This window comes from Quercus robur, chromosome 1, assembly GCF_932294415.1.
Source record: "Quercus robur chromosome 1, dhQueRobu3.1, whole genome shotgun sequence".
Classification (NCBI taxonomy): Eukaryota; Viridiplantae; Streptophyta; class Magnoliopsida; order Fagales; family Fagaceae; genus Quercus; species Quercus robur.
Genome location: NC_065534.1, coordinates 18,014,872 through 18,028,843, shown reverse-complemented (window position 1 = coordinate 18,028,843; position 13,972 = coordinate 18,014,872). Strand labels below are relative to the sequence as shown.

General features: G+C 34.1%; 1 protein-coding gene and 1 non-coding gene across 2 annotated transcripts; both read left to right on the top strand.

The window, feature by feature from the left end:
- Positions 1–9,008: 9,008 nt before the first annotated feature.
- TRNAE-UUC (transfer RNA glutamic acid (anticodon UUC)) lies at positions 9,009–9,080 on the top strand. The gene has a single exon. It is a non-coding gene; the product is annotated as a tRNA-Glu (tRNA).
- An 835-nt stretch (positions 9,081–9,915) lies between these two features.
- LOC126723959 (uncharacterized) lies at positions 9,916–13,767 on the top strand. The gene is made up of 3 exons (XM_050427992.1): positions 9,916–10,080; positions 10,752–10,789; positions 13,422–13,767. The coding sequence occupies exons 1-3, from the start codon at positions 10,008–10,010 to the stop codon at positions 13,533–13,535; spliced, it is 225 nt and encodes a 74-aa protein (XP_050283949.1). The 5' UTR covers positions 9,916–10,007; the 3' UTR covers positions 13,536–13,767.
- The last annotated feature ends 205 nt before the right edge of the window (positions 13,768–13,972 follow it).

The window sequence follows — 13,972 nt, the reverse complement described above, 5'->3', positions numbered from 1 at the left end:
ATTCCTCTCTAAAACAAAACCAATGCAGATACCATTAAGCCATAAACCTAAACCTGTGGCTAAACAATTCTTTAGCCATGAGTGTGTGGACCTTCACCCCAATCCAAGTCCCCAACCCCTTATAAATAGAGTACTACACCAAAATGAATCAATTACATCAAAGTGTTAATATAACAAAATTAATATAGTGATATTAGACAAAATATCACATCTACAAGTTAAAATTTGTTGCAATAGTAACTTAAAACTCTTAAATTATTGAATTAAAAATAATTAGTTGCAATAACTTATAATTTTTTGTTGCAATAGATACTTTAATACCTTATTACATTAGGAAAATTTGTTGCAATAACTTAAAATGAAGAAATCATTTCAAGAAATGATATCAATTATTTTTTCCAATTTATTGTAACGAAAATTTCAAACTGATAGCTTATTGCAATGAATTTTTTTACAATCTATTACAATGACAAACTCCAATGAAAATATCATTGCAATGATCTGATATTAATTATTTTACAATCTATTGCTATAACAGATATAATGTAATTATCTATTACAATAAAGTTATTGTTGCAATAATTTGATCCAAATTATTTGTGCCAATTATTTGATCCAAATTATTTGTACCAATTATTTGCAATCTATTGCAATAAGATTCGGAAAGTAATAGTCTATGACTACAAGATAGTCAAAGAAGTAAATTGTTTATTGCAACAACACACGCATACACACACACACATATATATCATTTTATCAAGGTTTCATGTGGCACATTGGACATGATGTAGTAAAGCCCGAATTCAGGTGCCCCAAACCGAAGTGTAATCGCCCATACCCAACCAAGGTTGCGCTCAAAGACCATATCAAGAATGGACAACACTATGCACTGAGCAGTGATCCCCAGCTAGTTTCTATCAATTTCTATTGTGTTTATTTTCTGTTATGTGTTTATGCAATGTTTCTCTTTATCTTCAAATTATGTTTCCCTTTATCTTCTTCAATGTAATTGTGTGTGTTTATTTAAATAAATGAAACTAGTCTTCCTCTAAAGGGTGGTGTGCTTTTTACTAATCAGTTAGTCCACATGTTCATTTTTCAATCTCCTGGATGGCTCACTTCTTTATAGTAAAATTGTGGACATTTTTATTTTAATGACATTTGGGATTGAATATAATTCCAAATGTCATTTGACATTTAGGATTGAATATAATGCTTTAATACCTTATTACATTAGGAAAATTTGTTGCAATAACTTAAAATGAAAAAATCATTACAATAAATTGATACAAATTATTTTTTCAATCTATTGCAACAAAAATTTCAAACTGATAGCTTATGGCAATGAATTATTTTACAATCTATTACAATGACAAACTACAACGAAAATATCATTGCAATGATCTGATATTTATTATTTAACAATCTATTGCTATAACAGATGTGATGTAATAATCTATTACAATAAAGATATTGTTGGAATAATTTGATCCGAATTATTTGTGCCAATTATTTGATCCAAATTATTTGTAATCTATTGCAATAAGATTTGTAAAGTAATAGTCTATTGCTACAAGATATTCAAAGTAATAAATTGTTTAAATTGTTTATTGCAACAACATATATATATATATATATATATATATATATATATCATTGCATCAAGATTTCGTGTGGCACATTGGACATGATGCAGTGAAGCCCGAATTCAAGTGCCCCAAACCAAAGTGTAGTCGCCCATACACAACCAATGTTGTGTTCTAAGACCATATCAAGAATGGATAACACTAAGCATTGAACAGTGATCCCTAACCAGTTTCTACCAATTTCTATTGTGTTTATTTTCTATTATGTGTTTATGCCCTATTTCTCTTTATCTTCAAATTATGTTTCCCTTTATCTTCTTCAATGTAATCGTGTGTGTTTATTTAAACAATTGAAACTAGTCTTCCTCTAAAGGGTGGTTACTAATCAATTAATCCACATGTTCATTTTTCAATCTCCAGAATAGCTCAATTCTTAATGGTAAAATTGTGGCCATTTTTATTTTAATGACATTTGGGATTGAATATAATTCTTAGTTGTATTTTTGGTGTTTCTTGTTATACAGTCCCAATAAATTGGACATTGAGTTGTGTTTTCCTTGTAAGGCAAACTTCTATCATTAAATAAGGATTGTTAAAAAATATTGTTTTTCTATCCTAACTCATAATGTTCAATTACTTCTCATATTTGTTTGTTTGTGTTATTCGGCTACTCTAGTCGTTCTGCGATTCTCAACTAGAAGAAGCTAAGATGAGGCCATTTCACTTGACACATGCGATCCCAATAGTGTCAAGGTCTCTGGATTATGATAGCCAATCAACTTTAGAGGAGTCAAGGCTGGCGAACTCTATGATCTCAATTACATGGCATTGAAGAATGGTGAATTGAAACACTCTTAAAGTTTATAAATTATGTATATCCTCTTATATATGGCACATGAATCTCTAGAAGTTTATGTATTTTAATGTTCTCTTTGCTTTGTGTATATGTATGTTACTTTATTTTTGTTGCCTAGTTTAAGTTGGTACTCTTGCCATTGTGCTTGTTAAGTGAAATCTAATGGTTTCTTCTGAATTACAAACTGCCTATCCAATATATACTGCCAGTAATTTTGTCGAATTGGATAAAGATAAATATGTAAATACCAAAGGATGAGGGATCTGTCATGAGGATCCATATTAATTATTGATTTTGCATCATCTCAAACATTTGTGTTTGTTTGGGGTAGATAATACTCAGAGTGGGACTTCTGCCCTTTTTGAGGCAATGCAATTTGATTTAGTTCAAATATCTATTTGTTGTGCTAAAATCACAAAAAAAAAAAAAAAAAAAAAAAAAAAAAAAAAAAAAAACACAAATACATGAAATTTTACAATTTCATTTTATTAAAATTCAATTAAACATAACTCATAAAAAAGTTATATGATCAATATCCTATTATAGCAATCTTATAAAAAAGTTCATGTAACTTAACAAATCTTCTATGATCATATAGTACTCATGAAATGCTTTTTCATTTTATCCATTCTTCTCTTATCCTATGATTCATATTCTCTTAAAATCTTTCTATTTTTATGTATTATGGATTCAAGAAATAAAAAGCTCTTGTTTTTTGGTATCTCTTAACAGTTAGGTTCTATATCTCCTTCATCTTTATTTTTGCATGTACTAAACTTATATTTCATCTACTCAGTTTTAGTCCTACTTAGCCGAAATCATTTATATTCTAAAGCATCTCTCCAGATTTCTAACCTAATATTAACTCCACATCTAGTTTTATCTACTAAAACTGTGTAAAAACATATACCAAGAGACGTCATCTTAAATTAAATTAGTTGAATCAGTAAGTTCATCCATCACTAATGCAAAGAATTATGAGCTTAATGTTGATCCTTGATGCAACTTATAGTGAAAGGAACTTCACTAATGATGCATCTACTTATTCTTGTAGTAGTTACAATTGTCGTACATATCCATAATCAACTTAAATATAGTTTAAAGGAGCCCATTTCTTCCCTATAACCCACCAAATAACATCTTTAGGGACTCAAATTATACTATCAAAATAAACCCTAATAAATGATAATGTGGATAATTTACTAAGATTAGGGCATATACAAAACACACATTCCAACATAATGGAATGTTTCTCAAGGAAATTGGGGTTTAAAATAGGATATCATAGTGGAATGTTTCTCAATCAAATTGGTTGTCAAAATAGGATACTAAGGGTTCATTGCTGTCTCCTCAGCCTCACAGGCAATCCACCTCTCAATCAAATTGGGTCAAAATATGAATATCTTCAATACAACTTAGCTAGGCAGCAGCACACCAATTTCATAAGAAAGTGCATTTGATTATATATAAGTTAGAATAATACAATTGCTGGCCAAACTCAAAATATTGCTTCACCCTTTCACGCATCAAAGAAATTCAAAGGCCCGTAGATGAAACCAAATAACATTTATCCGACCTCATTTTGTAAGGAGAAATCCATTAAAGCTTTTAATGTATTTCTTTGTTAAGCTTTGCGTGGTGCAGATGCTTTAATTGTGATGTTGATAGCAATCCTGCTACCTAGTTTGGGTAGTCATGATGAACAAGAATTACACTATGCTAGATCAAGCTGTCCATGTCTAAAAATCTTTCCAATATCAAGACCTATTCTAATCACTTATCTTATAAGCATTGCGAAAATAATGTTAAACATAAGCTACCAAACTGCATGTCATGGTAATACAAAAGCAATCCCGGATGATAAAGAAGTTTGGGGAAAATTATGAGGAAAGGTAGGCAACTTCAGAGCAAAGTCATTGATTACATCTGCAAAATTTTGAATTATGAAATAATTATTTTGGAGGTTTCTGTTCCCACTTTAGCTTAGAAAGTTGTCATATAACCATTTTGCATGTTTCTTGTTCCTTAGCACTTTCTATAGAATCAGTCAGCAAGTCTATTAGTTTACTTGGCCGGCCAATGGGTTGCTCTCATATTTCTAGCCTTGGGATAGCTAGTCCATTATTTCTTCTTCTTTTTTTAACTTGCCAGCACAAACCCAATTGAGGTTTAATATGATAGCATCATTACATTCCCTTAACATTATCATATTCCCTAAGAATCACAAATGATGGGTTTTCTGCTAACTGCTTTTTTATTGTGTATTCTTCCTCAGTTTCCTAGTTTATCTCAGGCGGACAGCTCCTTTAATCTTTCTTATAATGGAGGCAAGATCATGATAGAACCTGCCACTGTTTCTCTTCTATGGTTTGGTATTGGACAGAAAGAATCCGGTAGAGAAGTTGTACGAAATGCCATAACTTCTTTAATTTCAACCCAGTATCATGTAATGGACTCACATTAGGAAACTAGTGGGAGATCATTAGACAGTATAGAGACAATTTCAATAATCCTGTAACAGACACAGTAGATGTTGGTGCTGAGTGCTTCTATATAGGCCCTCATCTCAACATGACTCGGGACCAAGTAGCCCAAATTGGGCAGTCAATTTTTGACAAAACTTATATCGATGTATATAGTGGGAAGTTGAATTGTACTCAAGTTTTTGAAGTGAATGACAACACTATCTATCATGTTTTGTTTTCTAAGCATGTTATGTTCTTGGACAGCAAGGAGCAGAGGGAACTAATGGACAAGTGCAGTGGAAATTTGATGGTAGAGCTATCAACAGGGAAGACTGTGAAAATGGTATGGGCAAGAGAGCCACAAATTGCTGGGGATCAGTGCTCAACATTTTTTCATGGAAATTTTTACTTGGGTTCACCCAATCGTGATGAGAGGATCAATAGCTTGGTGAATCATATGCTAGCCAACATAGCTCAAGAGGCCACTAACAAAGATGGAAGAGGATGGCTTGGTAATTATAATAACGGACTGACAGTGACTAGTTATTGTGCTTATAAAATTCAGAGAGAGAAGACTGGTCCTTTATGGATACAAAGAGGAATATGAGTTTTAATGCAGTTGGTTTGAAGAATCACACTAGCATCACAAAAGACTGTTTTAATTCAGAGCCACTGTTTTAATGCATGTAATTGGGGGCTTGTTCCTTGTTTTTCATGAAGAATCCATTGGCAACTAAGTCCCTCTACATAGGAAATGCTGGTGGATGGAAGGTAGCCAATAAGTCCATTATGATCATACAAATTCTTTTTTTTGCTCTTCCTCCTATACCCCCTTCTTTTTGTTCTTCACCCACATTAACATCTCAAAAGACTTGGATTTTATCGCTATATTTAACAGCAAAAAGAAGCAGATAGCTAATTTCTCTGGCTTGTACTCTTAAGTCTCATCTCCCACAAATGAACTTGACTGGAAAGGTTATGTTTGCATTCTATACTCAGACAAATAAAGGGAATGGCTGGCCTGCTGATTTTTACATCTCTTCTCCAATTAATCGTAATGAGAACATGTTGATTATGATTATTGTTGTTTTAATGATTGTTGATGTTGGGTGCGTGGCACCTAAAGGGTCTAGCCCACTTGCTTGTCACATTAGTCAAAGTTCAATTAATGTGCTTGCTTCCTCATGCTTCCAAAGTCAGCATGCCATTCCTTGGGCAGTGACCAAAGCATGGAGAGGTCTGACTTCTCTTAATGAGAAGTGTTGCAAGGCGTGTGGGACACGCTGAAGAAAAAGAAAAGAAAGAAGCAAAGGCCATTCGGCCTTGTGGTGAGCTGAAGCAAAAACAGAGAGCTGAAGCACAGAGAGTTTCACCCATTTTTGTGTGAGTTCCAGAGTGAGCAAGTAACACAAAAGAGAGAGCTTCAGCTGAGAGGTGCAGTCCGAAAAATAGAGAGAAACACAGTGAGAGTGTGAGAGAGTGAAAAAGAAAAATGAGACATTTTTCTTTGCTCAAATTACACACAAGGAAAATAAATTGGTGGAGTTCTCATGGAGTTTTTGAGTACTACAACCATGGAGAGCTGGAATATTCAAAGGAAGATTTTGCTACTGGCTTTGTGGTGAGATTGTATTTACTCCTTGAGATTTATTTGTTGTATATCCAATTTATTGTGGACTCAAGTTTAGTATAAACTTGATAATTGTAATCTCTATTTTATAGTGGATATTTTTCGGAGCTGCCTCGTGGTTTTTCCCTCTACACTAGAGGGTTTTCCACTTAAGATTTGGGGTTCTTGTGTTGTTGTGTTTATGTGGTGCTTGCTGGAATTTTTTTTGTTTCTATAATATTGCTATTGCTTGGTAGTCATTAATTTTAATTCACACATAGACACAGAGGGGATTAGGATTTTTCCCCAACAGTTGCAGCAAGTGTTTTTGTCACTTTTATCGCAGTAGTTTTACTTAAAAGGAAAGATAAGCATAAAAACAAAATGCATTCAGATGAGGGCATTATGCTAACAAGTTTAGAGATTAATGCCGAAGAAAACAAAATTGGAGAGGGGCCTTCTGCAATTGTTTATAAAGCAGTTTTTACTGATGGTTGGTTGGTAGCAATTAAATTTCTAAGAGATACAGCTTCACGAACACAGTTGCAAGAGGAGATCTTGCACAAATTGTCTTCTCACCCAAATATTATTTCCTTGTTGGGGCATGCTCAAGACAGACTTTGGAGGCGATGTTTGGTGTTTGAATTCATGGAAAGGGGAGGTCTGAGTTGGAACTTGAGAGAGAGTAGAAACATTGGATTGGGACAAGAGGTTAGTAATAGCATTACAAGTCTATTCAGCGATCCAACAGCTGCCCTTGTACCTAAAACTGCCTGTATATCATGGAAACATAACATCTGAGAACATCCTTTTCAATGAGTTCTGTAATGCAAAACTAGGAGGTTTTGGGGCTACAAATTATTGCAGCAATGACAGGACAAATCCTGGCCAACTATCAGAAATGGCTGAAGATATTTGGAGTCTTGGGCTTCTATTACTTGAGCTACTAAAAGGGAATCCTCTAGCAGATAGAGATGGTTACAAAAATTTCAGGAGCATGGCAGAGATAAATAAGCTTGTTGGTGGTCAGGAGTCCTTTGATGAGCGGCTAGATATTCCAAAAGACAAATGCAAGATCATGGCGTTGGCAAAGTTTGGTGAAATTGCAAAATGGTGCATCAGTAGTGGCTAGAGTTTTGGAAAAAATAAAAATTATCCCAAGATAGTTGATGTTCTGTCTGGCTTGACACAAGTTAAGCAACTGTTTTCTTCTGCTTCATGCTAAGAGGAAAAGGCAAAATATAGGTTGAGGTGAAGCATCAGTATTGAACAGAGATTTATGGCCTATTTGGAAGTTTTAAAAAGGAGGGGGAGTAAAGTAGAGGGAGGGAGAGTACTTCAATTACCTTGTTAGAAGTTTTTTAAGGAAGGAGGAGGAGGAGTTAGGAGGGGTTTCAACCACCTCTAACCCCCCATTTTTAATTCCCCCAAATTGGAGAGATTTGGAGGGAGAGTAGAGTAGATAAATTATTGACTAGATAAATTTCTTAATTTACCTTTTCTAAATTAATAATAGACCAATGTTGCAAATCCATTTTCAAATAGGGGTAAGTTTGTCTATTTTAATCATTTCCTCTTCTCTCCATCCTAATTTTTAAAACATCCAAATAAGGGGAAGGGCTAATTACTCCCTTCTCCCTTACTAATTTTAAAAACATCCAAATAAGGTGGAGGGCAACCATTCCCCTCTACTCTCCTCCCTACTACTCTCCTCCCCTCTACTCTCCTCCCTCTCTAAACTTCCAAATAGGCCATTAATTATATTTAAATTGACAGTTCATGTACATATTGTAGTTGTCCTATGATCACTTGTGTATGTTGTAATATAAATTGTTGAGTGTATTGGTTATTGTTCACTTCAGTTTCTGCTTTTGGTTTGCCTCATGATCACAATTACAATATCAGTATTTTTTTTTTATCTTAGTGTAAAAACCATTGGTAATGAGGTATTAATGAGATGTGCAATATATCAAGAACATATGACTTAGATGTTATTCAGGAATTAAATAGAAATATAATTCTACATACTCCCTAACTCCTAGTAATATTAGATTAAAATGTATGTGTGACTTTCTCACACCCTACCTTGTAGAGGCATGCATGACTTGCACATGAAAATTGGGTTTTCAAATCATTGATGAGATATCCAATCTAGACCTAATATCTTCAAATCATTGACATCCTATCCTTTGATAAATTGGGTTTGCAGAACAAACATGAAAGTTTGATTAACAAACATAAATTACTTACATGATACAAATACATTTATTCACTACATGTTCAAAAAAAAAGTAACAAGAATATTAACATGGGTAAATGGTGTCCATAACTCTTGTGATAGGATGACACTTCCATTCCAAGAATCCTCAACTGGGACATCTCTAGGTTCAATCCCCAAATGAGACAAATCTTAATTTCCAAGTGCTCAAGTTAAGAATCCAAATATAATTAAAGAGGTTTATCAATTAATGAAGGAGAAAACGATTCATCAATCCGTTGTAGTCCAGCGGTTAGGATTCCTGGCTTTCACCCAGGCGACCCGGGTTCGATTCCCGGCAACGGAATTTTTGTTTTCTCGTTTTATTTTCTATATACTCTTTGTGGGCCTGGGCCTTCGAGTTGGATTTCAATAGAATTAGCTTGGGCCTGGGCCTTCGGGTTGGATTTGTTTATCTGACTAACCTTTTTTTTTTTTTTTTTTTTTTTTAAGAATAACTTACTAAGCAAGCATAGCATAATAGGTTTTAAAGAAATAGGAGAATTTAGGTAAATTTTTTTATGTGTAATATATGCCGTTGCAGTTTTTTTTTTTTTTTTTTTTTTGGTTAGGCTAATAGGGAAGGATGAGGTGGGGTATAAAACTTTAAATCTTATACGTTTATTTATTTTTTTTGATAGGTTTAAATCCTATACATTGAATGCAAAGGTACTAATATCACTAGACTATTTTTTTTTTTGTCAATCAAATGGTAGAAATGACAATACTAAAATCATTTTTTAAAAGAATTTAAATATTTTTTTTAATGAAAAAAAAATTGAACTAAATTGACACTATTGAATTTTGGATTACCAAAATAAAATCAATGACAAAAAGTGATTTCCCACCCAAAAAACTTAGAAATAACCATAAGTATTATTATTGGACTCATTTTATGAAATCCCATAAATACATATAAACATTTCCCATCAATCAGACAACATTAAAATTTTATTTTTCTAGAAAAATTGACAAAAATAAAATTTTTGAGAATCAAAATAAAATCACTACCGTATTCAATTGGTAAATTTCTTTGCCAAGGTTTAAACTTTAATGTTAATTTAACCCCAAGCCAAGTAAACGTAAGTCCCACACATGACTTTTTACACTCTGCCTATTTCACCTTAAAAAACACAAAAAAAAAAAAAACACGACCAAATTCTAAAAATAAATAAAACACCAAACCGAACAACACAATACAAAAGAAAGAGAAAGTTTTCATTAAGCCCTGTCAATGGCAAGAGATAGCTGCTTGGCTCGTGTAACAGCCGGCGTCGCTGTCGGCGGCGCTGTTGGCGGCGCCGTTGGTAATTTCTCTCCCCTAAAACCCCAATATAGCCGATTCTGTAAAACCCTTATTTCATGGTTGTTTTTCCTCTAATATTGCTTTGGATATTGTTGCTTCTTTCTCTGATTACCCTTTTGTTTTTCCAGTTTTTTGTTGCTTGTTCATGGGTTTGTGTTTTTTTAACCACTAGTTGGTGGAATTTGCATGTACTAAAATTTTGGGGATTTTTATTAGTCCAAGACTTTGTTTCAAAAATACCCACTTTGCTTTTGTTTTTTTTAAAGGCTCATTATGTATTGTTATTATTAATGTTGTTAATGGAATGGGCGTGACTTAGCAAAGTTTACATCTTGACCACAAATTGTATTGTGGGAAAAAGATAAGGAGAATAAAAATTAGCCTTGAATTCATTTGCTGCATTTTAAAGCTGGTGTCCATGATGGTAAACATAATGGACTATCACTATCTTTCTTCGAAATATGTTTTGTCAAGCTATTTTTGTTGGGATTTTCTTGATAATGTTCTGGGAATATTTGCTTTTGGAACTATATTCTGCTTCCAATGAAATTCTCTTGTGGGCAATAGTTTCAATTTTTTTATGCACTTTGTGTGTGTGTGTGTCTCTTGCCGTTTGAGCTTTTTGTTCTTATATGATTTTTTTTTTTAATGTGAATTTTATGTTGTAAACAGGTGCGGTGTATGGGACATATGAGGCTATTAGGATTAAGGTACTTGTCTGATCTGATCTCCAACTTGCAGCCATGAGATTGTGTAGCCTTCACATTTGATTACTCTTCTTCATCACTATTGCTCTCTGTCAAAATAAAATTTCATGCTTTGTTTTCTTTCCACTTTTGGTATGATCTTTCTAAAATTCTAGGTGAAGGTTATCATGTTAATGTGAGTAGCTTTTTAGTTTCTGAACAGCTTACATAGCAACATCTGTACATAATACGTTGTATGAATTGGTGATGTATATATAATATGACCATATGGACAGTGACTAGTCAACTTAAGATACTAAGATATTCCATAGTCCATTACCATATCATGAAACGTAGATTCAAGTTCTTAGTAGCTCTCCTAGAGCTATAATTCCAAAGTCGGATTTTTCAGTTCTGCTCCTTATGAAAGTTATGTTTCTTTATAAAACCATATTAGACATCAGAAAGATAATCTAAGCCAAGTGTTTTCAACTTCCTCATGGGATGGTTAAATGATTGAGGGGCTGAATAAACGACTTGGATGGTGTATTGGTGTGGCTGAGCACAGTGCATTGGGCATATGCCTGCTGTGGTCAGGTGTATATTTTATCTTATTGGTAAGTTATACATGCACCCAGTGGGTTTTGAGCCTACAATTATACCCTGCTCCACTTATTCTTATGAGGGGAGGGAGGTCCATTTCAACCAAAACTTATTGGCCTTTTTCAGTTTTATATATGGGCTGATCACACACAAAGCCCTCTACTTAGACCCTATATTTGGGGGGAAATATATATTTTTGAACTTTTATAGTGATCATTTTGGACTGTAAGCGAAAGGGTACCTTGCGGGAAGTTCAAGAGGTGGATATTTTGAACAGTGATAAAGTCTATGAATTTAAAATTCACAGATTTATTTTCCCTTTTTCTTTAATGTTGACTAGTTGGCATTTTGAATTGAACCCTCACCTAACCCAACCTGGTCTGACCCAATTTTGTTTTAATTGTATACTGGTAAGTTATACTCACTGGGTTTTGAACTTACAACCTTGCCCTTTATTCTTATGGTAGAAGAGGAAGTACCCTTTTAGCTGGTTCATTGGCCAACCTAGTCTGAGTTGCTTTCTGTCACTGTCTTCATTATGTGTTTGAAAGGCAAATAATGATTAAACACCAATCAACAGATTTTCTCTGCATATCTTCTTATAAGTTTCGTTAAATCCATTCGTTAATCCATCTCAAATACAGGATGTAATTACTGATATTGTGGTAGTATGGTATGATGCATGGAGAAATTTCTTTTGTATTAGAATTTAGAAGTAAGAGTGGAAATGTGGAACTAGAACCCATGGTACAATTAGATCTCTGTTGGGCACTTGGGCTGCATGTATCATGGCTTTACAGGAGCATGAAGCCATGAACTCTTCAAAAGAATCAAAAATTATATGTGAGATATATGAGCATGAAGTCTGGCACATGCATTGCCATGACTAGTAAAACTGGCTGCAGCAAAGCCATCAAAACTTCTTTTTGGATAGTGTAATTCTAGAATCCATGTTGATGACCATTTTCACTTCTTTCCCATACATTAATTAATTGTGAGGCTAGTTTTTTTAATATCATCAAATCATAATTGTGAACAATGTATCTTCTGTAAAAAATCCTGCTTCTTCCCCCACCCTCTTTATCTATCTATCTTTATTGCTATGAGCGTTATTACCATCAAATTTTTAAGAACCAGGACAGTTTTGGGTTCCTGTTTTGACCTGACCAGTCTTGCATGTAAGTGGAGTGAACTGGAATAGCAGATTGTCATTAATATTTTGTCTGGGTTTGTTGGAATCATCCCTTCTACTTCAAACATTTCAATTGTATGCTATCATATGTAGTAGCAGTAAGGGACTAAGGGGTTCCTTCCCGAGCCAATCACCTCTACTGCTTAATGGCATTCCACCCTCTCATGTGGGGTTAGATCCAGTGGTCAAATCCCTCACTTATGCTTATACAGGGGTCACTTCCTAGATCAAGAAGCGTGAGCAAGAAATTCCTCCTTATAGATAGAGGCACCTATTGCCTTGCCTCTTTCTTTGTCCCCTTATCTACCATTGTTGAATCTATTTGATCCAGAATCTCTCTCTTATCTTGGTCCTCACCCTAGAGCAATTTCTTGCTGCCCAGAGACCCAATAATGGAGGTGTTAGTTGTTTATAATTGTTTCAATAATGTGCTAGTATGAGATTGTTCTCTAGGAGCTGTGCTGTACCATCAGTAACAGAAATACATCTCCCTCACCTGATAGGTCTACCTTATGTGGCACTGGCTTACATATTGTAAAATACTTGTCATATGATTTCTTATGTGTTGCTGGTGTACATTTAACCCAGGCAACCTGTTGACTATATTTGAGATCCTTAATGTGAGGAATTTTGATTTGTATAGCCATCACTTTGGATGAGATAAGCTTTAGAAGAATAACTAATCTTTTATCAATTATATATACCCAATTTTGGATGCAAAACTGTAGAATCACCTCCTCTTCAGCTTAGATCTGTAGCTTATGTTTATATCATAAGTATTTAATTCAGTTGGCTATCAATTTTAGCATATTTATATCGTTGTATAGTCTTTATTTATGTAATTATTGTTGGGGGATGTAGGTGCCAGGACTAATGAAGATCAGGTACATTGGACAAACTACGCTTGGCAGTGCTGCTATTTTTGGCCTTTTCTTGGGTGCTGGAAGTCTGATACATTGTGGGAAGTCTTATTAAACACTTTTTGGTAAACTAATTGTCTGTTTACTAAGTTCTTCTTTGAACTTAGATGTCACATGCCCTGGGACAGTTGAAAAGAGTGCATAATCATGATTACTTGTTTCTTCTATGGCAAAATTCTTTTGTGGAGTTGTAAGTTATTTGTCTGACAATGGGTGCACACCATGGTATAATCAGTTGAATTTTCTAGTGTGGCCTTTTCTTTCAATGCAGAGCTCCTTTCAGTAAATTGATTGACCTCTCTCTCTCTCTCTCTCTCTCTCTCTCTCTCTCTCTCTCTCATGTTGGGGCTCTATGTTGTCTCTCTAAACAATGGTAGCATATTGATTGATCTGTTTGTCTTCTCACAGATCAATGTAATATTTCACCGGGCAAGACCAGTTCCACTTCATATGTGGTTATTGGTTAAATTGTTGATGTATGTCTCGGACATC